We start from the raw sequence: 27,500 nt of genomic DNA on the forward strand, positions 1-27,500 counted from the left end.
CGAGGAGGAAGCAGACGTTTTAAAAACACATTTATAATTGCTTGTCTCGTCTCCATTCCTTCTCCGTCTCTTTCCCCTTATGTGATGGTTTGTTTGTTTATTGTCTCCACCAGGCCGAAGGCTTTAGGGAGAGAGTATGTTTAGTTGTCTCTACCAGGCCGAAGGCTTTAGGGAGAGAGTATGTTTTATTGTCTCCACCAGGCCGAAGGCTTTAGGGAGAGAGTATGTTTAGTTGTCTCTACCAGGCCGAAGGCTTTAGGGAGAGAGTATGTTTTATTGTCTCCACCAGGCCGAAGGCTTTAGGGAGAGAATATGTTTAGTTGTCTCCACCAGGCCGAAGGCTTTAGGGAGAGAGTATGTTTTATTGTCTCCACCAGGCCGAAGGCTTTAGGGAGAGAGTATGTTTTATTGTCTCCACCAGGCCGAAGGCTTTAGGGAGAGAGTATGTTTTATTGTCTCCACCAGGCCGAAGGCTTTAGGGAGAGAATATGTTTTATTGTCTCCACCAGGCTGAAGGCTTTAGGGAGAGAATATGTTTTATTGTCTCCACCAGGCTGAAGGCTATAGGGAGAGAGTATGTTTTATTGTCTCCACCAGGCCGAAGGCTTTTATGTTTTGCACTCCGTCCGTGTGTCCGTCCGTTCGTCCGTCCGTCCGTGTGTGTGTGTGTGTGTGTGTATCCGTCCGTCCGTGTGTGTACAGCTAATCTCCGGCACCGTTAACCCGGTCGATGCCAAATTTTGCACACACACTCCCTGGATGCCAACGATGAACCTCTGCCCCACATTTTCCAGGAAAGAAAAAAAAATATTATATATTTGTCACATCTGCCCAGCTGTGCAATTTGTGATTACGAATCCTAAAAGGCATACGAACTGTAACTGTTCCAAATGTTCAATGCAAAATAAACCACCATTAAAAACAATCTTTAATCGCAATTATTTGTGTGACAATGAATCGTCAACTTAAATGTGTGACGGTCACAGGCCTATAGTTGTTGTCTTGTTGAAGCTGTGTCCTCTCCTCCTCCGTCCATCCAGGGCCCTCAGCGGTCAGCAGCTTGGCGGTGACCTCCAGGGCCTACAGAAGCCTGGGCCTTTCCTGGCAGGCTGGCCCAGGGAGGACGGAGCGCTTCAGGCTGCAGCTGTGGGACGACAGCCCTGCGCCGCCTGGTGGTATGTCTGTCGTTTGGTTCTTCTTCATTATCCCAGCGGCGACCCACCCAGTCATGTTTCTTATAGTAACATCTTTGCTGTGTGATTGATAAAATAAATGGTGCATTTATATATAGCGCTTTCATCCAAGGCGCTTTACATAGATTGTGCATTATATACATTCACCCGTTGGCGCACACATTCACACACCGATGGCGGCGGAAACCATGCAAGGCACCAACCTGCCCCATCGGGAGCAATTAGGGGTTTGGTGTCTTGCTCAAGGACACTTCGACACTAAGGGGCGCGGGATCGAACTGGGAACCTTGTGGCTCCCATCCGGCCACTCTACCTCCTGAACCACCACCGCCCATTATTATTATTATTATTATTGTTATTGTTATTGACTTTTTCACACACTGAACGAGGTGTGATGATGGTCATCATGAGCACATCATGACTCCACTAAAGGAACCAGTGGTTCTCCAAGGTTTCATTTTCAAGGACCACCATAACTCTTGGGGTCCATTTGGTTCCATTCGAACACTCTCAGAGTTACAGACCTGTTATGGTCATTCAGGGCTATCTACTGTATGTACAGTATGTGTTTCTGGTAATCAGAGTTACAGGCCTGTTATGGTCATTCAGGGCTATCTACTGTATGTACAGTATGTGTTTCTGCTAATATTATTGTCCGCTCATTTTGTATGTCCGTGGCAAAACATGGATTTTTGACAAAACAAATCCACCACAAGCCAACCTGGACCTCTGGTCCTCATGGGTGGACCTCTGGTCCTCATGGGTGGACCTCTGGTCCTCATGGGTGGACCTCTGGTCCTCATGGGTGGACCTCTGGTCCTCATGGGTGGACCTCTGGTCCTCATGGGTGGACATGGATCCTTTTATTTACTCGTTAGTGAGGAATGACTGATATAGGATCAGCTGGGGGGAATGTGTGATGAGTAGTGATTGAGTGACTGACTGATAGAGGATCAGCTGGGGGGAATGTGTGATGAGTAGTGATTGAGTGACTGACTGATAGAGGATCAGCTGGGGGGAATGTGTGATGAGTAGTGATTGAGTGAATGACTGATTTAGGATCAGCTGGGGGGAATGTGTGATGAGTAGTGATTGAGTGACTGACTGATAGAGGATCAGCTGGGGGGAATGTGTGATGAGTAGTGATTGAGTGACTGACTGATTTAGGATCAGCTGGGGGGAATGTGTGATGAGTAGTGATTGAGTGAATGACTGATTTAGGATCAGCTGGGGGGAATGTGTGATGAGTAGTGATTGAGTGAATGACTGATTTAGGATCAGCTGGGGGGAATGTGTGATGAGTAGTGATTGAGTGACTGACTGATAGAGGATCAGCTGGGGGGAATGTGTGATGAGTAGTGATTGAGTGACTGACTGATAGAGGATCAGCTGGGGGGAATGTGTGATGAGTAGTGATTGAGTGAATGACTGATTTAGGATCAGCTGGGGGGAATGTGTGATGAGTAGTGATTGAGTGACTGACTGATAGAGGATCAGCTGGGGGGAATGTGTGATGAGTAGTGATTGAGTGACTGACTGATAGAGGATCAGCTGGGGGGAATGTGTGATGAGTAGTGATTGAGTGACTGACTGATAGAGGATCAGCTGGGGGGGATGTGTGATGAGTAGTGATTGAGTGACTGACTGATAGAGGATCAGCTGGGGGGAATGTGTGATGAGTAGTGATTGAGTGAATGACTGATAGAGGATCAGCTGGGGGGAATGTGTGATGAGTAGTGATTGAGTGACTGACTGATAGAGGATCAGCTGGGGGGAATGTGTGATGAGTAGTGATTGAGTGACTGACTGATAGAGGATCAGCTGGGGGGAATGTGTGATGAGTAGTGATTGAGTGAATGACTGATTTAGGATCAGCTGGGGGGAATGTGTGATGAGTAGTGATTGAGTGACTGACTGATAGAGGATCAGCTGGGGGGAATGTGTGATGAGTAGTGATTGAGTGACTGACTGATAGAGGATCAGCTGGGGGGAATGTGTGATGAGTAGTGATTGAGTGAATGACTGATAGAGGATCAGCTGGGGGGAATGTGTGATGAGTAGTGATTGAGTGACTGACTGATAGAGGATCAGCTGGGGGGAATGTGTGATGAGTAGTGATTGAGTGACTGACTGATAGAGGATCAGCTGGGGGGAATGTGTGATGAGTAGTGATTGAGTGACTGACTGATAGAGGATCAGCTGGGGGGAATGTGTGATGAGTAGTGATTGAGTGAATGACTGATTTAGGATCAGCTGGGGGGAATGTGTGATGAGTAGTGATTGAGTGACTGACTGATAGAGGATCAGCTGGGGGGAATGTGTGATGAGTAGTGATTGAGTGACTGACTGATAGAGGATCAGCTGGGGGGAATGTGTGATGAGTAGTGATTGAGTGAATGACTGATAGAGGATCAGCTGGGGGGAATGTGTGATGAGTAGTGATTGAGTGACTGACTGATAGAGGATCAGCTGGGGGGAATGTGTGATGAGTAGTGATTGAGTGACTGACTGATAGAGGATCAGCTGGGGGGAATGTGTGATGAGTAGTGATTGAGTGAATGACTGATAGAGGATCAGCTGGGGGGAATGTGTGATGAGTAGTGATTGAGTGACTGACTGATAGAGGATCAGCTGGGGGGAATGTGTGATGAGTAGTGATTGAGTGACTGACTGATAGAGGATCAGCTGGGGGGAATGTGTGATGAGTAGTGATTGAGTGAATGACTGATAGAGGATCAGCTGGGGGGAATGTGTGATGAGTAGTGATTGAGTGACTGACTGATAGAGGATCAGCTGGGGGGAATGTGTGATGAGTAGTGATTGAGTGACTGACTGATAGAGGATCAGCTGGGGGGAATGTGTGATGAGTAGTGATTGAGTGACTGAGTGAGCAGACTGAAGTCACTGTGATCATAGATATTGTAATAAATAGACGCCTCACTGGCCGTTGCAGTTCATTGGAGCGACGTTGTGTTTCCCAATGAAGGCGGAAGTGCAGTGCTGAAGGCTTCTTTTTTTTAACAAATCTTTAACCCATTCTGACCTGAGATCAGATTCTAAAAATGTCAGTCGCTCTTCGATTTTTCAAAAAATAGCAGACCTACAAGCTCGTATCGCGCCACTCGGTGGCGCGATATGAGCTTGTAGATCTGCTATTTTTCAATAGCTAAAGCATAACATGATGCTGACACCAAAATGGGTGCCCGGTCAGAATGGGTTAAAACGGTCATGACAATACATTACAATACAAAACAAGACAAGACAAGACAAACAAACACAAACAACAAAGTTATTAATACAACCATCAGAGCCAGGGGGGATTAGATGACTAACAGAAAACATTAAAGAGTGAACACAAAGCAAACGGTTCTCCGCAGCGTTCTTATTTAGAAGTGCTGAAGGCGTTTGCTGAAGGCGCGCTGCGTCGCTGCCCAGCTGACGTCACTCATGCGACTCCTCCATGTCTCTCGCTGTCACTCAGGTGACTACTGGCCATGAGCTCTGATCACGAGTCAAATATGAATGCTTCCATCATGTTGTTTGTGTTGTGTTTTGGTGAATGGAAATAGCAGCTTCCTTACTCATATTGTTGTTTGTGTTGTGTTTTGGTGAATGGAAATAGCAGCTTCCTTACTCATATTGTTGTTTGTGTTGTGTTTTGGTGAATGGAAATAGCAGCTTCCTTACTCATATTGTTGTTTGTGTTGTGTTTTGGTGAATGGAAATAGCAGCTTCCTTACTCATATTGTTGTTTGTGTTGTGTTTTGGTGAATGGAAATAGCAGAGCTTCCTTACTCAGATTTCGGGGAGGTGTAGTTCCAGACTCTATCTAGCATTCGGAGATTGTGGAATAGTTGTATGGCTATGCGAGACTAATAATAATAATAATAACAAACCCAAGGACGCTTTACAAGACAAAAAACTAAAAAACAAACTAGTTGCCAAAAGCCAGAGTGAACAAATGTCTCTTCAGTGCAGACTTGAAAGAGTCCAAATGTAGGAGTCTGGCGGATCTCCAAGGGGAGAGAGTTCCAGAGGGCAGGGGCTGCCACGTAGAAGGATCTATGGATCTCCACTAGAGAGGATCTATGGATCTACACTAGAGAGAGTTCCAGAGGGCAGGGGCTGCCACGTAGAAGGCTCTATCGCCGAGAGTCCGCCGTTTTGCGTGACGGATGGTGAGGAGTTCCATGTCCGAAGACCTCATGGTTCCGCTCAGGGGTGTATAGTCCTTGAGGAGGTCCGTCAAATACTGTGGGGCATGCGGGCATGGAGGGATTTATAGGTGAGGAGGAGCAGTTTGTATAGCTGTAGACTAACATGAAAATGGTTGAAAACCACTGCTTTATACACCGCCGTTGAATGTCTGTTTTCAGGCTCGGCGCCGGCAGCACCTCTGAGGAACACGACGCTGGAGAGCACGGCCACGCAACACACGCTCAGCGGCCTGACGCCGGGACGCCTCTACAACCTGACCGTGCAGACAGAGGCCGCAGGGCTGCGGAACCAGAGGTCCATACAGGCCAGGACGGGTAGGCTAACACACACACACACACACACACACACACACACAGGGACTCCCTTATTTGCGGAGCCTGCAGGGAATCGATTGTCGCTGATGGGGGACGCTCGTTTTACAGCGCTCTCGCTTTAGCTCGCTCGGTGGTGTCTCGCGTGGCTCAAGTTCGCTTGAGACGACGGAGGTTTTGGAATTGTTATTATTTATGAGGGTCGGCTTAATTGGCACTTTATGGCACATTTTGTTGCCCCCCCCCTCGGTGTGTTAATTGCCCTACTCGCAGTGCGTATACGCAGTGCGTATATACGTAGCAACGGCGCCGGGCACACATGACGCCAGAGCCAAAGGACCATACAGCCTATAACACACGACGGCGTTGACTTCCGTCAACTACAACGATGACGGAAAAATGTCCGTCCGTCGACTACCCTTTCTTCACTGACGATAACTCAATAAAAAACAAACTAAAAACTAAGCTACGGTGAACAAAACTAAGACTAAATATATGCCGACAATAAATAAAAAACGAGACTAAAATGTTAGGGGGCGCGCGACTAGTGGAGAAGAGATCAGCGGGCGACGGCAGCGCGTTCAAATGCTGTCACTGCCAAAGAGACCGTCACTCACGTGTTGGGCTGCTCAGACACACACAGCACTGTTCCCTCAGCACCACCTGATCCAATGCAAGTGTATCTCTCTCTATTCATTCATTCAGTCCCTTCCGCTGTGTCCAACATCACCATCGACAACAACGGTAGTCGGGTACATTTGCTGTTGTCGTGGCGACGGCCCGAGGGTGACCTGGACGTGTTCGCCGTGGTCGCCCTCTCGGCCAATGGGACGAGTCCACGGGAAATGATCCTCCCTCCGGATGCCACGGAGGCCGCGATCGACGGCCTGAGCCCCGGAGTGACCTATCGGATCACTGTCACGTCCAAGAGCGGCGAGCTGACCAACCAATCGGCAGTCACTGCCACGACAGGTGAGTTACTGTGACGTCCATAAGGCGATGTCCGTGAGATACTGTGACGTCCATAAGGCGATGTCCGTGAGATACTGTGACGTCCATAAGGCGATGTCCGTGAGATACTGTGACGTCCATAAGGCGATGTCCGTGAGATACTGTGACGTCCATAAGGCGATGTCCGTGAGATACTGTGACGTCCATAAGGCGATGTCCGTGAGATACTGTGACGTCCATAAGGCGATGTCCGTGCCTATGCGACTATGTGGCCATGAGCACGAGGATATGACTATAGGGTACCAGTAGGGGGCGCCAGAAACCCAGAGAGGGATAGTGCAATGTTGCCTGCTAATGAGAGAGAGAGAGAGAGAGAGAGAGAGAGAGAGAGAGAGAGAGAGAGGAGGGGGGGGGGGGGGGGGGGTGGGAGCTGCACCACTCAGTTCACACGGGTGTGATTTTTTGTTTCTGAAAGGAACTGTTGGAATAACGTGTTCCTTCCACACGCTACCTCCTCGTGCATTGAGCATAAGCTCAGTCCGGGGCTCTCCCCAGGTCGGCAGAGGGAGTTTAGCACCCAGGATTACAGCTTCTTAGGCAATGGGCACCAGGTGAAGAAAAAATCGTGGGATATGTGTTTCTGTGTAACACAATTGAAAAAGTGTAAGTAAGACATTTTTGAACGCTTGACTGTCATTCTGCCCGACATGTTTTACTTGACCCATTTAGGCCTGACCTCGACATATTTTCACGATTTTTCTAAAATGGCAGACCTACAATATCGTAGCTTGAGCTTGTAGATCAATAGCTAAATTATAACATAATGTTTAAAACACCAAAAGGGGTTCATGCCACCTCGTGGCCCATTCCTCATGGGATTATATGACAGTGACATGACATGATATACAGTTACAATTATTCACATATACACGTATTACACTGGTTACCAGCATTGCTGATCGCCTACAACATAAATTCAAATACAACAAATCAAATAGCGAAACAAGACACAACATAATATTAACATGTATATCTCTTACTAGTCTCTCAAGACTTATTATTAGTTATTATTTGTTTGATCCCTTACTCTACAGCACATTTTTCTAGATAGTTTGCCAATTTAAATTGGTATTTTTCAAATAAATGCCAAGTTGTGAATCATTCATATGATTCACGACTTATCAACCATTTACATGTCTGTCAGCATCAGCTGTGGAAATTAATACATGGTGAACTATAAAAATGTGTTTTGCAAACATCCACCTGTTGGTGACGCTATAACAGGCCAACGGAAAAAAGGGTGGGATATATTCCTAGTAGGAAAGTCTGTGAAAGATTTCACGTAAATTGCACGCTGGGGGTACGGTGGCACAGTTGGTAGTCCTGTCGCCTCACAGCTAGAAGGTCCTGGGTTCGATTCCCGCTCGGGACGCTGTGGGTGCTGGCGGCGTTTTTCCTCCTCCGCGTCATCAGTGCCCATACCCGAGGCGGTGTTGGCGAAAGGGCCTTTCTGTGTGGAGTTTGCATGTTCTCCCCGTGTCCCCTAGGGTAGGTACCCTCACAAAAACATGCAGTAATCCTGGTCACTAAACTGCCTCCCCCTGGCCAGCCGGGGCGCCTGATGGAGGGGAAAGGAACTGGTTGGAATAACGTGTTCCTTCCACGCACTACGTCCAACCAGGGAAACTCCCCCCTGTCAGGTGTAAAGGAGCAACTTGGACACTCAGGCATGAAGGAAGCATGAGTTCAAGTCCGTTGCTCTCCCCTTGTCCCCCGTATATGGGGACTAGGTTGGTGGAGGGTGTGTAGAGCCCAGGATCACATTAGATGATTGACACAGGGGTGAAAAATGGGTTACAAAATCGTGGGATAAAAAATATATAAAACAAAAAAAAATGCACGCTGCGTTCATGATTTGAGGCTTTTTGTTCAAAACAGGCCAATCCTGCAAACTTTGAAAGCCAATGTTAGCAAATTACGATGGAATCTGAAACATCAGACAGATCCGTCTTGAACACATGACTATAGAGATGGTGTGTAACGATTTGTGGGATTTTATAATTTTTTTTAATATAAAGTAATATAAGAAAATGTGTTTTTTCAAAAGTCGGCCTCCTGGTGTCGTTCTGGAAATGTTTGGGCAGAGGTTCATCGTTGGCGTCCAGGGAGTGTGTGTGCAAAATTTGGCATCGACTGGGTTAACCCATTCTGACCTGAGATCAGATTCATACGAGGTTTCCGCCGGACACACACTGGTCTGATGAACCCATTCTGACCTGAGATCAGATTCTAAAAATGTCAGTCGCTCTTCGATTTTTCAAAAATAGCAGACCTACAAGCTCGTATCGCGCCACTCGGTGGCGCGATATGAGCTTGTAGATCTGCTATTTTTAAATAGCTAAAGCATAACATGATGCTGACACCAAAATGGGTGCCCGTTCAGAATGGGTTTAACAGTGCCGGAGATTAGCTGTCAATAGACGGACCGACGGACGGACAGACGGACACACACACACACACACACACACACACACACACACACACACACGGACGGGGTGTAAAACATACTCTCTCCCCATGCACTCGGCCTGGTGAGGACAAAAATGTTACACTGCTTTCAAAATGACCTTTCTCTCTCTCTCTCTCTCTCTCTCTCTCACCGCGTCCAGTTCCAGCCCCGGCCACCCATCTCTCTCTGACTCAGACCACTTCCAGCGTTCTGAAGTTGACGTGGACGCCCCCCTCGGGTCACTGGGAGAACTACAGAGTGTCTCTCTACTACAACGGCTCCCAGGAGTTATCCGGCGCCGCGCTGCACAGAGGGGCTGTGGAACACACGTTCCCCGGGCCGGGTCTAGTTGCTGGGAGGCTGTATACGGCCGTGGTGAGAGTGGAGAGTGGAGGAGAGGCAACCGACACCAGCTGTCACGGTGGAATAGGTGAGGTATCAAAGTCTGCATGCACACACACACACACACACACACACTCACACACGCACGCACACACACGCACGCACACACACACACACACACACACACACACACATACGTATACATACTCACTTTTTATACTCGAAACGGGGCAGCCGTGACAAAATGCAAATATCAAGGACCGCGTGCACACAGACCACAGTTAAGTCAACTTGGTGAATTGACAAACCAGCTGGATTGGAAGTGACGCCAGTTCATATTGTATTGTAAATGGCATTTTTAATTAATTCACACAATGACTGGAAGGGTTCTAAATAATGTTTATATTTGTATTTAATGACACTGAAGTTGCATTATGTTTGTCACCTGTCTCCCCTCTGCAGTGCTGGCACTCCTCTCTAAATTGGAGGGTGCCAAGTACTGTCGACTGGAGGAGGAGGGGTGTTTGTTCCTCTTATTCCTGTATGTGTTTTATGGCGCCTGAAATATATGTTTTGAATAGTATTTATTGAAATTAAGTTTAGAAGCGAATCAGTATAGTTGTAGATCAACTCATGGGCCTGGATTGGCCTTTGCAGGAGATAATTGATACCAATTACTGTGATTTGTGTTTGGTTTGTCCCACGACCTGTTTAAGACCAGGAATGCTGCAGGTTAGGAGGTTCAGTCAGTGTGACTTGAGGGGTAACAAGACAACTCACCCCGTTTCTGTTTTCCTCCCAGAAGTTTCCCCAGTGAGGGGTGGCAGAGGCTGGACAGCAGACGGCTGGACTTTGAATTTCTCTAACTATACACTTTCATGACAGCAGACAGCCTAAGTACAAATATAATTTATGAAAAGCTACTACAGTGAAGTCTGTTCACAGAAGTTGTTGTAGGATATGTGGGGATTATCTGACGACGTACGATTTGAGTGAGCAAAACCTTACAGATACTAAATAATACTAAATTGTTTAGGGTCAATATAAGTAAAAATAATCGCAAAATGTCGAATTGGCACCTTAGGTATCGAGAAGAAGGGCAACATAGGTCAATATGTATCAGGATCCTCTAGTGATACAATAATTCCTATTATTTTCACCAGGTGTAAACGTGCACCGGGGTGAGTTGTCCAGTATTCACTTGAGGCTAGTATAGGGAGACTACAACAGGGGAGAGCTGCGAGCCAGGGCCTCGATGTACTGTATAGGAGGCAAAGCCTGTAACAGTTCCTGTTTGTTGTGTTCTTAAAAGTTTAGCCAGCAAGTGGTCATTTTGTTTCTCATTTTTTTGGAACGTTGTTTTTTGGCCAGTATTTAGTTATTATTTGTCACTGGCTTGCACTGTTAATGCACTTCAAGGTAAATAAAAAGCCTAAAGACGGATTTGTGGAGTGGTCTATTTCCTGGAGCGTCCGACCATCGGCTGGCATTGTCACACATTTGCTCGCATAAACATCAAACTCCCCAAATATACTTTGTTGTGACAACAATGCCTGTGTGTGGCTTTAATAAGTCGAATGGTGCACTTAATTGTGTTCTCAGTCGGTGAACATCTAGCAGGCTTTCATGCATGCTCCTCCTCTGTCTGTGTTTTAGTTTTTGTTAAGGCTCACAAATCAGTCATTTCACAACCCCAGTGGAGCTCTTCAAACCGGTGGAGCTCCATTGCTAGTTTTCACTCTGCCAGTAAAAGTTGAGTGCTTTCACCTACAGTAGCATCATTCATGCATATGGTTGTGATGCTGTACTAATCAGACGAAATTAAATGAACTATACCTGGTTGGATAGAACAGTTGTCAAACACCTTTCGGTACAATTGTCTTTGTCTGTGTGCTCACGGCATGTGTCTGCCCCCCCCCTCTCTCTCTCTCCAGGCCCTGGCTCGGTATTGGACCTCCACATCCGTCACTCAGACGAGACCTCGCTAAGCGCCATGTGGAGCCACGCCCCCTCTGTTTCACGAGACAGCTACTTCCTGGAGATTCGCTGCGGTAATAAAATAATATGTATTTGATGTGAAAATAACACGATGGCATGACGGGCACCACGGAACGGGGTACAGTACGGGCATAAGTTCCGACATGCTAACAGTCCGACAGTCATTAGTCCGACACGCCAAACCCTAACCTAACCCTAACCAAACCGCACACGGGATGCAAAGCATGTCAACGGGCGACCGTGGACTTTTGGTGTGTCGGATAAGCGTGCGCACCCCCACGGAATGAACCCTAACCCATTCTGACCTGAGATCAGATTCATACGAGGTTTCCACTGGGACACACACTGGTCTGATGAACCCATTCTGACCTGAGATCAGATTCATACGAGGTTTCCACTGGACACACACTGGTCTGATGAACCCATTCTGACCTGAGATCAGATTTAAAAAAATGTCAGTCGTTCTTCGATTAAAAAAAAAATAGCAGACCTACAAGCTCGTATCGCGCCACTCGGTGGCGCGATACGAGCTTGTAGATCTGCTATTTTTCAATAGATAAAGCATAACATGATGCTGACACCAAAATGAATGGGTTAATGTGTGAGGCATCCAGTGGTGGAAAAAGTACTCGCATGTTTTAAAAGTATCAATACTGCAATGTAGAAACTACTCAGTTGCAAGTTTAAAAAAAAAGACCGGAATTTGAGTAAAAGTACAAAAGTATTGGTGTATGTGTGTATCGTATATGTATGTATAAAATGTCAAAAACTCTTTTGAAAATAGCCCATCGCATTGTGAGCTTGTAGATCTAGGGTATTTTCAAATGGCCGAACTGCAAGTAACTAGTAACTAAAGTTATCAAATTAAGTAAGTGGAAGAAAAGTACAATATTTGGATCTGAGATGTAGTGTAGTATAGAAATAAAAGTATTGGAAATTGGCTTGGACATATTCAAGTAATTTACAAATACCTCAAAGTAAATGTACTCAGTTACTTTTACAAATGGTAAATGGTAAATGGTGCATTTATATAGCGCCTTTATCCAAGGCGCTTTACAGAGATTGTGCATTACATTCACCCATTCACACACACATTCATACACCGATGGCAGCGGAAACCATGCAAGGCACCAACCAGCACATCGGGAGCAATTAGGGGTTCAGTGTCTTGCTCAAGGACACTTCGACAGTAACTCTGGGGGAGCCCGGGTTCGAACTGGCAACCTTACGGTTACCATCCAGGCACTCTACCCCTGAGCCACCGCTGCCGCCACTGGATGCACTGGATGTGGTTGTCATGTGCAGTTCCAATGATGTACGTCTTCCCTTTGCATTTCGGGTTTCTTCCTGGAGGCTGAAATCTTGACAGTCAAACGTGCCAATGAAAAAAGCATTGATATAGTGACATCACAACATCAGCCCCAATTGGCCTTTATCATACAACAGCTGTGGGTGCGTGCGGCTTGGGTTCAGGTGGATCACCCATTCACCACCCATAACCACCGGACCACCCACCAGGTACCACTGTACACTAAATGGAACAGCTGAGCCTTAATTAGTATCATCGGTAACACCTGTAAAGGAAGTATAAGCGGAACCCAGAAGTAGGACGAGTGTATTCGGCGTGCACGGAGCCCATTGTGTGACGGCGTCGAACGACGTCGGCGTCTTTACCTTCTTGTTTTCTCTTCATGTTCCTTGTTGTGTGTGGCAGGTAACGTTACCGTGGCCACCAGGGAGGTGGAGCCTAACATGAGGGAGTGCACGTTCAACGTGCTCACGCCCGGGAGGCTGTTCACTATCGCCGTGACGACCAGGATAGGCCCGCTCAACAGCACCGCCTCTGTGGAGGGACGGACAGGTGTGTGTGTGTGCGTGCGTGCGTGCGTGCGCGCGTGCGCGCGCGGCTGCGCGCGTGTGTCACATAGAGTCCAATTTAGATGGACTCTATGGATTCCAAACTGGATGTGGCACAGATCTGATTCAGGCTATGGCTTTGGCTGCCACTGTGTAAATGGGGTCCTTCAAAAAGGAAAATAGCAGATATACAAGCTCACAGCACGTCACTTTGTGGCGTGCTTCAAGCTTATATACATCTGCTATTCAAAAAAAGGTTAAATAAAAATGGGATAATGTTGAAGAATGTTGAATCACGAAAACGTTTGTGAACCACTGATTCAGAGGACGTGTTGTGGTGTTGTCCTCGTGTCTGGCTTAAGAAAAATAAAAGTGTTCAGGACGGGAACCCCTTTTGGTGTTTTAATTAAGCATTATGTTATAGGCTACTTTAGCTATTGAAAAATAGCAGTGCCGCGCTACAAGCTTGTAGATCTGCTATTTATTTTTTTTAATCCGCTGTTAAACAAAACGATACCAATCCAAACGGGGTGTGTGTGTGTGTGTGTGTGTGTGTGTGTGTGTGTGTGTGTGTTCCAGTTCCCATGGCGATGAGCAGCATCACTCTGACCAACACCACAGTGGACAGCCTGCAGGCGTCATGGCAACGACCTCCTGGTGACCTGGACTCCTACGCCCTGACCTTGACCCTCGACAGGTCTGTTTCTGTCTGGATAGCAGAAATAGCAGATCTACAAGCTCCTAGCGCGCCACCGAGTGGCGCGCTACGAGCTTGTAAGTCTGCTATTTTCTTTTAATCGTGAAAGTATTTATTTCAGAAGGTCAGGCCTACATGGGTTAATTTGAGTCATCTTCTTCTTCTGGCCTCCCGTGTGTGTGCAGTGTCGGGGTCCAGAGCCACAGTGTGCCGGCCAACACCTCCTCTCTCACGCTGCTTGGCCTGACTCCTGGCTCCCTCTACAGGCTGGAGGTCAGTACTGTCAGTGGAGGAGTGAACTCCAAAAGCATCGGCCTGGAGGGACGGACCGGTGAGTGATGGTCACGCACGCACTCACGCACTCACGCACTCACGCGCGCACGCACTCACGCACTCACGCACGCACGCACGCATGCATGCACACACGCATGCACGCACGCACGCGCACACACACACATCTACATTGGGAGAAAAATGTAATAGACTCACTGTGACAATTTACAATTCAGCAGACGCAAGAACAAAACATGGTTATACATCAAATACCTACAAATAGTCATCAAGAATCAAACGTACACTAAGAACCTAAAACATCCCAGTGGAATTCAGTGGAACAGTGGAATATCTATATAATGAAACTATGCGTATATACACTATGCAGTGGAATATCTAGATATAATTAAACTATGCATATACACTATAGGATGCTATGTCTAAATAAATTGCTATCTAAATGACATTAAATTACATAAGTTGAGCCTTTGCATATTGTACGCCTCCAAGGTCGTCGAGGCTAGTGTCAAGTGCTACGGGCTAAGACGGAGTCTGAAGAGGTGCGTTTTCAGACTACAGCGGAAGATTGAAGGCTCATACATAGTCTGGATTTTTACTCGCCACCGCTCAATGTTATTTCAGCTCCGGTGGTCACCTCACCACCGAAAATCCAGACTATGAATAGGCATTTAGAGTGAGGCTGCAGTTCTGACTGCAAGTTTGCAATATGACATTTTATTGAAGTCATCACACGTTTACACCTGGTGAAAATAATAGGAATTATTGTATCACTAGAGGATGATAGTGATACATATTGACCTATGTCGCCCTTCTTCTCGATACCTATGGTGCCAATTCGATATTATATTGCGATTCTGTGATTCAATGATTGTTGCGATTCAATTTTACAAATTTTACTTAGCTTTTTTTTAATATACTACAACATTTTAAAACAATTATAAACGATAACAATTATAAACGATATAATCCATGAAAAGTTGATTCATACACTTCAAGTCTTTCTGGAATAAAAAATAAAAAATAAAAAATCTGAACTTTAAAATCGATTTTAAATATCGTGGCATTTACAAATCACGATATTTTAATTATTGAATTGAATTGATTTTTTTTGCCCACCCCTACTAGGGATGTGATCAGGCGTGGCCTTAATTGATCAATAAATATCAGGCAATGTTTTTCCTTTCATTCAGTATAGAGGGTATGCGCATGCATAAAGTGAGTGGCAAATCGAGTGGCAAAGTGAGTGACAAAGTGAATGTAATGTTGTTTAACCCATTTTGGGTACGGGAACCCCTTTTGGTGTTAACATTAATGTTATAATTTAGCTATTGAAAAATAACAGATCTACAAGCTCATAGCGTGCCACCGAGTGGCGCGCTACGAGCTTGTAGGTCTGTTATTAAAAAAAAAAAATCATGAAAATATTTATTTCAGAAAACTGGAGGATTTAGAAGATTTTTTTATTTTATTTCGAGGTCAGGCCTAAATGGGTTAAAGTCATTTAACCCATTCTGGGCGGGCACCCATTTTGGTGTCGACATCATGTTATGCTTTAGCTATTGAAAAATAGCAGATCTACAAGCTCATATCGCGTCACCGAGTGGCGCGCTACGAGCTTGTAGGTCTGCTATTTTTGAAAAATCGAAGAGCGACTGACATTTTTAGAATCTGATCTCAGGTCAGAATGGGTTATAATCAGATCCAGTGTGTGTCCAGCGGAAACCTCGTATGAATCTGATCTCAGGTCAGAATGGGTTAATTCAATCAAATAGGACTTTCCTGTATGGATGCATGGCCAGAAATTAGTTTATTGCCACTCCGGGTATGGTGATGATGTCACGCGCATACCCTCTGTAGATAATGTAATGTTTCATAGTGGAACACCACGTGTAAAATATCCTAGACCCCCCCCCCCCCCATTAGGCTTCCTATTTATTCATGCACAAAGCTTGTTATCACAAAGGGTTAGGCTTCATGCCCACACCCTGTGAGGGATGTGACCTCAGCACACATTCCCTCACATCTATTGTAACGTGAGCACAATGAGTGGCAGCTTGACCCGATCACTACTACTGCTGCTGCATGTTCCACAGGAAAGCCTTATATACTCAATGCACCTTCATTTACTGTAAGTTACCGTAACTCTGAGAGTGTGCAAATTATCCATTTGGTTCCCTTTTGTACACTGTACAACTCAAACGGAGATCGTAACCCTAGAACACTATATATAACCCATTCTGTACGGGCACCCATTTTGGTGTTAGCATCATGTTATGCTTTAGCTATTGAAAAATAGCAGATCTACAAGCTCGTATCGCGCCACCGAGTGGCGCGATACGAGCTTGTAGGTCTGCTATTTTTTGAAAAATCGAACTGACATTTTTTAGAATCTGATCTCAGGTCAGACTGGGTTAATCAGACCAGTGTGTGTCCAGTGGAAACCTCGTATGAATCTGATCTCGGGTCAGAATGGGATAAACACGGGTGATTTTCCCCCCCGGACAATTATATTGTTGTAATTTTCATAATGTTGCTGATGTCTTTTTTTTTCACTGTCCCAGGAATGGGTGGACCAAAGGAGACGTTCCTAGCTCCATTATTTATTTTTTAGGAATAATTGTAAAATAATGCACACATTTTGCACTACTATGATGATTTTTATGAGAAATATTTTTTTTTATGGAATATTATTACATTACAGTTAAGTTTAGTGTGTAGAACAGCATGGTCAGCGTATAATTGGAGCTTATAGAAAATGAATTAAATCCGCAGTTTCCAGTCGAGTAAGAGTCTTTATTCATGCAGAATGTGCTCCGCAGCAGCAGACATACCAGACAGACAAACGCGTTTCGGCGCGCAGGCCTTCGTCAGTGTCAACATTGGCCAATTCGATCACGAGGACGTCCCACATTTTCATGTTCACAATACAATAAAACAAAATCTGAAATTGTGTGGACAATTATTTGAACATTTCTGAAATTGTAGGAACGAAAAGGGTCACACCCGTGTGAAGTGAGGGGCGCTCCTACAGTATATCATCATACATCATCACATTCCAGCCAATCACAATAGGGCGTCCTCAACTTTCTGTCCTCACTTTTTATCATCAGCCAATCAAATCATTGCTATGGGGTAAACTACACACACACACACACACACACACACAAAGCTGAGCATAGGAGGGGCTTGTGCCCCTAAAAAAAAGAAAAGAAAAAAGATTTATTCACAACCAGCAAAAACACAAAATGGCTGCAATCACACACATGCATATATGTGATCTGTGTCTAATACATTCTCAGCAAAACAACAGACAAATCTCCCCACAGCCCAGACACACACACACACACACACACACACACACACACACACACACACACACACACACACACACACACACACACACACACACACACACACACACACACACACACACACACACACACACACACACACATACTGTAAGTATTCTATGGAGAGGGCCACTCACTCCAGAGGGCCACATTGCATATTAGCCTATATTGTCGTACACTCATAGCAAAGGATAGCTGATCTACAAGCTCAAAACATGTCTCAGTGCGGCACGTTTTGAGCTTGTAGATCAGTTATTTTTTTGCTATATTTGAATAGAATTCCTGAAAAGTAATTTCAAATGCATTTTAAATACGAAATACGTTGGACATGAGAAAGACAATAACATTTTAATTAAGCTACGTACTTATTTAGACTGAAGTAAATGAATTAAAGTGGGTCATGTTTGCATGTTTGGAATTGTAACAGCTGAAATCAGTAACATAATATCAGTATTCTGAATCTGATATTAATTAACCTGTTGGCCGCATTAACCCATTCTGGGCGGGAACCCCTTTTGGTGTTTTAAACATTATGTTATAATTTAGCTATTGAAAAAAAGCAGATCTACAAGCTCATAGCGTGCCACTCGGTGGCGCGCTACGAGCTTGTAGGTCTGCTATTTTAGAAAAACCGGGAACCGGGAACATGTGGCGCAAATGTTGGTCCTTGGGCCGCCAGTTGCCCATAATACCCCCCCCCCACACACACACACACACACACACACACACAGCCCACACACACACACATACTGTAGGTACTCTATCCCATCCCCAGGAGGGGAAACGGTACAGATCAGAGATACTGTATACCTACATTGTATGAACAAACACAAGTGAACAAGCAGAGGAAACTGTCCGTGTCGGACTACGAGGCGGCCGGTTCGTCTCTTGGGAAAACCTGACCGCAGCTGAACTTTTGGTCACAGCATCAGCTATAGCAGTATATCTATATCTGACCAGCTGACCTTTGGGTCACAGCATCAGCTATAGCAGTATATCTATATCTGACCAGCTGACCTTTGGGTCTTAGCATCAGCTATAGCAGTATATCTATATCTGACCAGCTGACCTTTGGGTCTTAGCATCAGCTATAGCAGCATATCTATATCTGACCAGCTGACCTTTGGGTCACAGCATCAGCTATAGCAGTATATCTATATCTGACCAGCTGACCTTTGGGTCTTAGCATCAGCTATAGCAGTATATCTATATCTGACCAGCTGACCTTTGGGTCTTAGCATCAGCTATAGCAGCATATCTATATCTGACCAGCTGACCTTTGGGTCACAGCATCAGCTATAGCAGTATATCTATATCTGACCAGCTGACCTTTGGGTCTTAGCATCAGCTATAGCAGTATATCTATATCTGACCAGCTGACCTTTGGGTCTTAGCATCAGCTATAGCAGCATATCTATATCTGACCAGCTGACCTTTGGGTCACAGCATCAGCTATAGCAGTATATCTATATCTGACCAGCTGACCTTTGGGTCACAGCATCAGCTATAGCAGTATATCTATATCTGACCAGCTGACCTTTGGGTCTTAGCATCAGCTATAGCAGTATATCTATATCTGACCAGCTGACCTTTGGGTCTTAGCATCAGCTATAGCAGCATATCTATATCTGACCAGCTGACCTTTGGGTCTTAGCATCAGCTATAGCAGCATATCTATATCTGACCAGCTGACCTTTGGGTCACAGCATCAGCTATAGCAGCATATCTATATCTGACCAGCTGACCTTTGGGTCACAGCATCAGCTATAGCAGTATATCTATATCTGACCTGCTGACCTTTGGGTCTTAGCATCAGCTATAGCAGTATATCTATATCTGACCAGCTGACCTTTGGGTCTTAGCATCAGCTATAGCAGTTATCCATCCATCCATCCATCATCATCCAAACAAAACACGCGTAACACTTCATAAGCGCTAAAAAGTACTAAGTAGTTCGATCTGCATTTCTCACGTATAGATGGATACATCTGTATCATACAATCACATTCCGTGCTCAGCCAATCAGAGCATCGCAAATGTCATTCCCTGCCAAACACTTTTGGCGTCTTCACTTTTCCGCTCTCACTTTTTTTGAGTGGTGCAACCACTCCAAGGAACAGCAATGTCTGTGTTCACATAATATGTGCCTATGTGTTGGTTAATGAGCACCAGTATATGACTATGAGTACCAGTAGGGGCGCTGTTGTGCCAGAAACAGAGAGAGGGATAGTGCTGCACTGTTGCCTGCTAATGAGAGAGAGAGAGAGTACCCGCTTACCCGCTCACGTAAACAATATTACGCTTTTTAAGTGACGGTATATACACACATTAACCAGGATCTTCAATATTATTTTCCAAATGTAAAAAGTTAAATTGCCTTCCGTTCCGTACAGTATGTGAAGGCCCTAGCAAAAGATACCGTTCAGAATGTTCTCCCGTCTTTCCACAAAATAATAGAAACAGCTCGAGGGTGGGCTCAAATGAGAACCCGGCTCCATAAGGCGCTCGTTATCAATCCAAATTGACGAGCTCCATCCCTAGTTATAAACTGGTGGTTTAAATAGCCTTTTAGCCGTTCAGGTTTACGTCTAATAGTCCCAAATATGATCAGCAGGCCAGCTCCCTTAAAGCACGCTCTCTCTCACACGTGTGTTCCGTGTCCTGAGTCCTGCCACGTGATGTACGTATGGGCACGTGAATGCATGCTTCGGTACAGTATGTATGTTGTCGCCTTAATTGTGTATAGAAGCACGTTTGATTGACACGTGTGTGCGAGGCAATGTAAGGAGGAGGGAAGGGCGGGGCGACGGAGAGGTGTTGGTCCGCTGTGTGTTCCCGAGGTCCATGTTTATCTGATAGATGTAGAACAATAACACGGAGCTCTGTGTTCTGAATGCCAACGCCAGGCTTTGGAATGTCCCACCAAACAAAAGAACCTCCCAAAGCTTCCTTCAAAGACTTCCTCTTTGTGCACGCACGCACGCACGCACTCACACACACACACACACACACACACACACACACACACACACACACACACACACACAAGCGCGCGCGCGTGCGACTTCCTGTCCGGAAGAAGTCGCGATGTTCCCACAGAATGTTCTGGCTATTTTCAGGACCAATTGAGGTTAGAACGGTCCACGAGAGTGTGTGTACAGACACACACACACACACACACACACACAAGCTGCTATTGACTTATTCAGAGGTCGTGTTGCAATAATATCACATATCAGGTTTTGGCGTGTATTTTCCACTTTTCCATCTTCATTCGATTGAGATCATGACAACATCAAAACAAACCAAATGCCCTATGTATGTCTTATCCTCTATACTTCCTTGTCCCTATACTGTTAGACAGGTGACATGACAGGTTCTTGGTTTACGTATGTGTAATCATGTGTTGTTCTCGCTTACTGTAAGTCGCTCTGGTTTAAGAGCGTCTGCTCAACGCCGAAATTGTATACTTTTCTCATTCACGTCTTTCCGAATGCTCTCTCGTTCCCCTTTCTCCCCCCTCTCCCTCTCTCTCTCCCTCTCTCTCTCTCTCTCTCTCTCTCTCTCCATCTCTCTGCTGTCGATGGGCCCACTGCCTCCCCCCCCCCCCTTCCAGTCCCGGCGGCGGTCTCCGACGTGACGGTGGCCAACGGCGGCCGGTCGGACGCGCTGCACGCCTCGTGGCGGCCGGCCCGCGGCTCGGCGGACGGCTACCTGGTGCGCCTGGTGGACGGGACTCGGACCGTGCACGCGCTGGCCGTGTCCCGCTCCTCCTCGCCGGAGTGCTCCTTCAGCTCGCTGGTGGCCGGGCGCCTGTACGCCGTGGTCATAGTGACGCGCAGCGGAGGCCTGGAGAACTCCACCGCCGTGCACGCCAGAACACGTGAGATAGGGTTTTTCTTTTTTTTTTTTTACATATATAGTGGCGGAAAACTATACATTTACTTAACCCATTCTGACCTGAGATCAGATTCTAAAAATGTCTATTACATCCTGACAGTTTAATTATTAACTCATTCTGACCTGAGATCAGATTCTAAAAGTGTCTTCGATTTTTAGTTTTTTAGTTAGTTTTAACCTGCCACCATTTGTGGGTCACGGACCAATTTTTAGAGTAGACTAGAGTAGAGTAGACTAGAGGGGCAGGCCTAGACTAGAGTAGACTAGAGTAGAGTAGACTAGAGGGGCAGGCCTAGACTAGAGTAAAAATCTAATTTTATTTTCCTACAAAAATAAATAAAGTATCTTTTGCAGAGATATGTTATTCGTTATTACTTTAGTGTTATCAACACTACGGCAAATGCCTTTATTTGTGACCAGATTTGACTGAGAGACTACCATCGCGCAAATTCCAGCTTTTCACCAGAGGAGAAAAACTTATTTTTATTTTTATTTTTTTAATTAGTTAATAGCACAGGCAGACTCTTCACATACTAGAGCATGTCTGAAATAAGTGTCAGAGCTGAAATCGACATCTAAATATGGAATAAATGCTTAAACATGTAGCTAGGTGTAATGTTAGAGACCACAGAAGTGAACCTTTCAAGCCTCTTTTCTCAACTCGCTGTTTACTGCAAGACATTACTCTATCTAAGCCATATCTCCAAAACTGGTGGGTCAAACTCAACAACCAATATGTTAATTTGAAGCTATGATGCCCTGCTTTCATATGGCATGACAAAACAAAGAAAAAAAAAACCCAATGGCAGTCTCTCAGTCAAATTTGGTCACATTTATCTGTATTAACCCATTCTGACCGGGCACCCATTTTGGTGTTAGCATCATGTTATGCTTTAGCTATTGAAAAATAGCAGATCTACAAGCTCATAGCGCGCCACCGAGTGGCGCGCTACGAGCTTGTAGGTCTGCTATTTTTGAAAAATTCGAAGAACGACTGACATTTTTAGAATCTGATCTCAGGTCAGAATGGGTTAATCAGACCAGTGTGTGTCCAGCGGAAACCTCGTATGAATCTGATCTCAGGTCAGAATGGGTTTTTTAATCTGTGTGATCCGTGTCTTCCAGAGCCTGCCAGCGTCCAGAACCCCACAGCGGTGCATTCTGCTAGAGATGACTTCCTGAAGGTACGGACGGGACCGTTCTGTTACTCCATCTATCACTCCTTTTTATCCCTTCTTTACTAGAGACAAACTGTAGGAGAGGGAGACAGACGGCAGGACAGCTGAGAGGGAGACAGTGTAGGAGAGACAATCTGTATGAGAGGGAGACAGTGTAGGAGAGACAGACGGCATGACAGCTGAGAGGGAGACAGTGTAGGGGAGAGAGACAGCAGGACAGCTGAGAGGGAGACAGTGTAGGGGAGAGAGACAGCAGGACAGCTGAGAGGGAGACAGTGTAGGAGAGACAATCTGTATGAGAGGGAGACAGTGTAGGAGAGACAGACGACAGGACAGCTGAGAGGGAGACAGTGTAGGGGAGAGAGACAGCAGGACAGCTGAGAGGGAGACAGTGTAGGGGAGAGACAGACGGCAGGACAGCTGAGAGGGAGACAGTGTAGGGGAGAGAGACAGCAGTACAGCTGAGAGGGAGACAGTGTAGGAGAGACAGATGGCAGGACAGCTGAGAGGGAGACAGTGTAGGGGAGAGAGACAGCAGGACAGCTGAGAGGGAGACAGTGTAGGGGAGACAGACGGCAGGACAGCTGAGAGGGAGACAGTGTAGGGGAGAGAGACAGCAGGACAGCTGAGAGGGAGACAGTGTAGGGGAGAGACAGACGGCAGGACAGCTGAGAGGGAGACAGTGTAGGGGAGAGAGACAGCAGGACAGCTGAGAGGGAGACAGTGTAGGAGAGACAGACAGCAGGACAGCTGAGAGGGAGACAGTGTAGGAGAGACAGACGGCAGGACAGCTGAGAGGGAGACGGTGTTTTGGGGAATATGTCCTTGTGGTATATCGTCCCAGGGGTGCATGGGGCAGCAGTTGCTCAGTGACAGTCAGAAGGTGCCGCTTGGGAACTGCAAGGTTCCCGGTTCGATCCCGGGCTCCCCCATGGGTTAATTGTCGAAGTGTCCTTGAGCAAGACACTGATTTGCTCCCGATGAGCAGGTTGGTGCCTTGCATTGTATACATTTCCCTGGAACAACATATTTTCAGATGGGGGCCGGCGGCCAAATACATGAAACGAAATTAAATGCATGAAATGGCGTCCTTGACATGAAATTGTTTGAGGACCACTGATATAGAAACATGGGTTTTTCATGAAACTGTCACGATTTGGAAGACATTTAGTAGAATCTGGTCTCAGTTTTCTCAACGGGTTTAGTACACAATGTGAGCACTAGCTGTACTCTTTTTTCCCCCCACCACGGGTCTCAGGTGTACTGGCGTCACGCGCCAGGCGACCTGCAGCGCTACGTGGTCGTGATCAGCTACAACCACAGCGTCCTCCAGAACCACACGGTCTCCAAAGGGAACAACGAGTGTGTGTTCTCCTCGCTGGTCCCCGGGCGCCTCTACACCGTCACCGTGGAGACCTGGAGCGGGGACCTGGTCAGCAGCCTCTCCACCGACGGACGGACCTGTGAGTCGAATTAGAACAGGGGTGGTGGGCAACTTTGACGATGGAGAGGGCCATTGTATTTCCATGCTCACTCCAGAGGGGCCACATTGCATGCGTGGCGTATAGCAGAAATAGCCGATCTACAAGTTCAAAACACGTCTCATCGTGTTTTGAGAGGGTTGGCCTCTCCTTTGGTTTTGACCAGATGGATATACTAAGCTCTTCATTTCTGACTTCAACATGCCTCTCGTTAAAAATATGAAGCTAGGGATTATTGAGACTTTATCGTAATGATGGTGAGGTAAGCAAGCACAAATATGTCTCCAACGCTTTTTGTCCGGAACGCCGAACGCCGATTTTTGATTAGTTAGTTACGTGAGTAAAGTTCACTTTAAAGGACAACTTTTTTTTAATTGTTTTTTAAATGTTTTAGGTTGTGATTAGAGAAAGTAAAAGATGAGTGTTCATTTCTTTTCGTGTGCTGCTTGCTTTTGTTTTAGGGATTTTAGCTGTTTTTCACAGGGGGGCGGGGTCATTCGAGCATGGGGCTAAATATGTATTTTTTTACAAAATCTTATAGCGATTTTTTTTAGTCCTACTAGACCCCAATAAATTACATATGGCCGCAAAAGATCTACACGGGATCTACTGAATGTGACAAACTGACATATTGAGCCTATGACACACAGTGTGGCTTCCCCCCAGTAGGCCTCCTTCATATTCAATAGATCCTGTGATCTTTTGTGGCCAGATGTAATTGATTGGGGTCTAATACTAAAGTTGTCCTTTTTAAGCTGCATCCAAAAAAAATCCACTTTCCGTCGGCGTAAGCGTTAGGGGTAGAATATAATTTTTTGAGGGTAGTAGATTAATTTTTATCACTTTTTTTCACGGAACCCGAGGCTCGGCCCAGCCCGACTAATTAGCCTGTCCTGGTTATCTGTCAAAAACAAACTCCATTGCAGTGTCCTCATGTTTGTTAGAAACACAATTTCTAATCAAACACCAGATTACTTTTTCAAACAGTTATTAAAATCGAGTGACAGACATAATCATAACACCAGAATTGCAAGCCTCGGTCATTTATCACTCCCTGCTCCAAAAACGAACCTCCTTAAAAAAACAGTTATGTATCGATCAATATCATTTTGGAACATGTTACCACCTCACATTAATATAACACAACATAAATTATCTTTCAAATATGCTTTAAAGGAACACTTGCTACAGCTGACCACGTGACCATAATGTTATTCTCATTATGTTGCAATTAATTTTATAGAATAAATTGTTATTATGTATTTTCATGAATTTACCTTCGTTGAATGTATTTGTAATTACCGTATGTATTTTTTGTATGTATTTTATATGGACCCCAGGAAGACTAGCTGTCGCCACGGCTTCAGCTAATGGGGATCCATTCAATAAACAATAAACAATTAGCATACATTTGTGGACTCTGCCCCGGGTCGGGTAGGGTCGGGTTCGGGCAGAATTTGAGAGCGTCGTTTGGGCAGAATTTGAGAACGTCTGCTGCGTCTTCATGTATTTATGTTGAGTGGTTGAGGTTGTGTATGTTGATCATAATAATGATTGTCTGGTTGTGTCTTACTGCAGTCCCAGCAGCTGTCTCCAACCTGTTGATTGGCAACGCCGCGACAGTCGATCTGACTGTCAACTGGAGCCCCGCCCCTGGAGACGTGGACCACTACGAGGTCTGTGTGTGTGTGTGTGTGTGTGTGACTGTGTGTGTGTGTGTGTGTGTGTGTGTGTGTGTGTGTGTGTGTGTGTGTGTGTGTGTGTGTGTGTGTGTGTGTGTGTGTGTGTGTGTGTGTGTGTGTGTGTGTGTGTGTGTGTGTGTGTGTGTGTGTGTGTGTGTGAGGGTGTGTGTGTGTGTGTGTGTGTGTGTGTGTGTGTGCATGTTTTGTGAGTGAGTGAGAAAGAGAGTTTGTGCCCAGGCCGTGGCGTAACGGTCTGGGCACCTGACTGGTAATCCAGTCGCAGTGTGTCGCGGGTTCGACTCCCGAGCCCGACACGGCCTTTACTGCATGTCATCCCCCCATCTCTCTCCCGTTTCCTGTCAGCCTACTGTCTGTCCCTTCAAAAAATCAATAAAAGGCGTAAGCCGCAAAAAAATATCTAGAAAAAAAAGAAAAGAAAGAGAGTTTGTATTAAAACTAGGGTAAGTGAGTTTCTTTGGTTAAAATCCGTGTTAAATATATGACTAGTTGTGATAGCACTCATTGCTGCAGATGGGGTTTGTTCAGTAACAGGATTCTCCATCTCTCTCCAGCTCTTCATTATGGCATCGTAATTATGCCTGATTTTACACTTGGTTGCACTCTGAAAACAGGCAGTTTTGTCCTTCTCTCCCTCCAGGTCACGCTCCTGTTCAACGACACGCAGGTGTTTCCTCCGGTCACCCTGGGCAACGAGGTGAGGCAGCACCGGCTGACCTCTCTGACGCCCGGGAGACTCTACAAGATCGTAGTCTCCACGTTCAGCGGACCGTACCAGAGGGCCCAGTTCATCGAGGGACGCACAGGTAGGAACTCTACCTCCACCAGAGGGCCCGGTTCATAGAGGTAGGAACTCTACCTCCACCAGAGGGCCCAGTTCATAGAGGTAGGAGCTCTACCTTCACCAGAGGGCCCGGTTCATAGAGGTAGGAACTCTACCTCCACCAAAGGGCCCGGTTCATCGAGGGACGCACAGGTATGAACCTCCACCAGAGGGCCCGGTTCATAGAGGTAGGAGCTCTACCTTCACCAGAGGGCCCGGTTCATAGAGGTAGGAACTCTACCTCCACCAGAGGGCCCGGTTCATCGAGGGACGCACAGGTAGGAACTCTACCTCCACCAAAGGGCCCGGTTCATAGATGTAGGAGCTCTACCTCCACCAGAGGGCCCGGTTCATAGAGGTAGGACCTCTACCTCCACTAGAGGGCCCAGTTCATAGAGGTAGGAGCTCTACCTTCACCAGAGGGCCCGGTTCATAGAGGTAGGAACTCTACCTCCACCAGAGGGGCCCGGTTCATAGAGGTAGGAACTCTACCTCCACCAGAGGGCCCGGTTCATAGATGTAGGAGCTCTACCTCCACCAGAGGGCCCAGTTCATAGATGTAGGAGCTCTACCTCCACCAGAGGGCCCGGTTCATAGATGTAGGAGCTCTACCTCCACCAGAGGGCCCGGTTCATAGAGGTAGGACCTCTACCTCCACTAGAGGGCCCAGTTCATAGAGGTAGGAGCTCTACCTCCAC

The 27,500-nt window shown here is 46.2% G+C and overlaps 1 protein-coding gene across 1 annotated transcript in view; it reads left to right on the plus strand.

Annotated features, from left to right (window-relative positions):
* The window catches only part of ptprb (protein tyrosine phosphatase receptor type b), a gene marked incomplete at its 5' end in the record, with an annotated part of 58,718 nt that overhangs the window by 2,851 nt on the left and 28,367 nt on the right, over nt 1-27,500 (plus strand). Inside the window, 13 exons of the mRNA XM_083757351.1 lie at nt 1,041-1,175; nt 5,570-5,725; nt 6,428-6,694; nt 9,343-9,612; nt 11,459-11,575; nt 13,237-13,383; nt 13,959-14,076; nt 14,262-14,407; nt 21,337-21,603; nt 22,746-22,804; nt 24,057-24,261; nt 25,858-25,955; nt 26,620-26,785. Of these exons, the coding sequence (XP_083613477.1) occupies nt 1,041-1,175; nt 5,570-5,725; nt 6,428-6,694; nt 9,343-9,612; nt 11,459-11,575; nt 13,237-13,383; nt 13,959-14,076; nt 14,262-14,407; nt 21,337-21,603; nt 22,746-22,804; nt 24,057-24,261; nt 25,858-25,955; nt 26,620-26,785 (2,151 nt within the window). The remainder of the gene's footprint in view (nt 1-1,040; nt 1,176-5,569; nt 5,726-6,427; nt 6,695-9,342; nt 9,613-11,458; nt 11,576-13,236; nt 13,384-13,958; nt 14,077-14,261; nt 14,408-21,336; nt 21,604-22,745; nt 22,805-24,056; nt 24,262-25,857; nt 25,956-26,619; nt 26,786-27,500) is intronic.

The sequence above is a fragment of the Protomyctophum parallelum genome, assembly GCF_964188405.1.
Source record: "Protomyctophum parallelum genome assembly, chromosome: 22".
NCBI classification, from domain to species: Eukaryota; Metazoa; Chordata; class Actinopteri; order Myctophiformes; family Myctophidae; genus Protomyctophum; species Protomyctophum parallelum.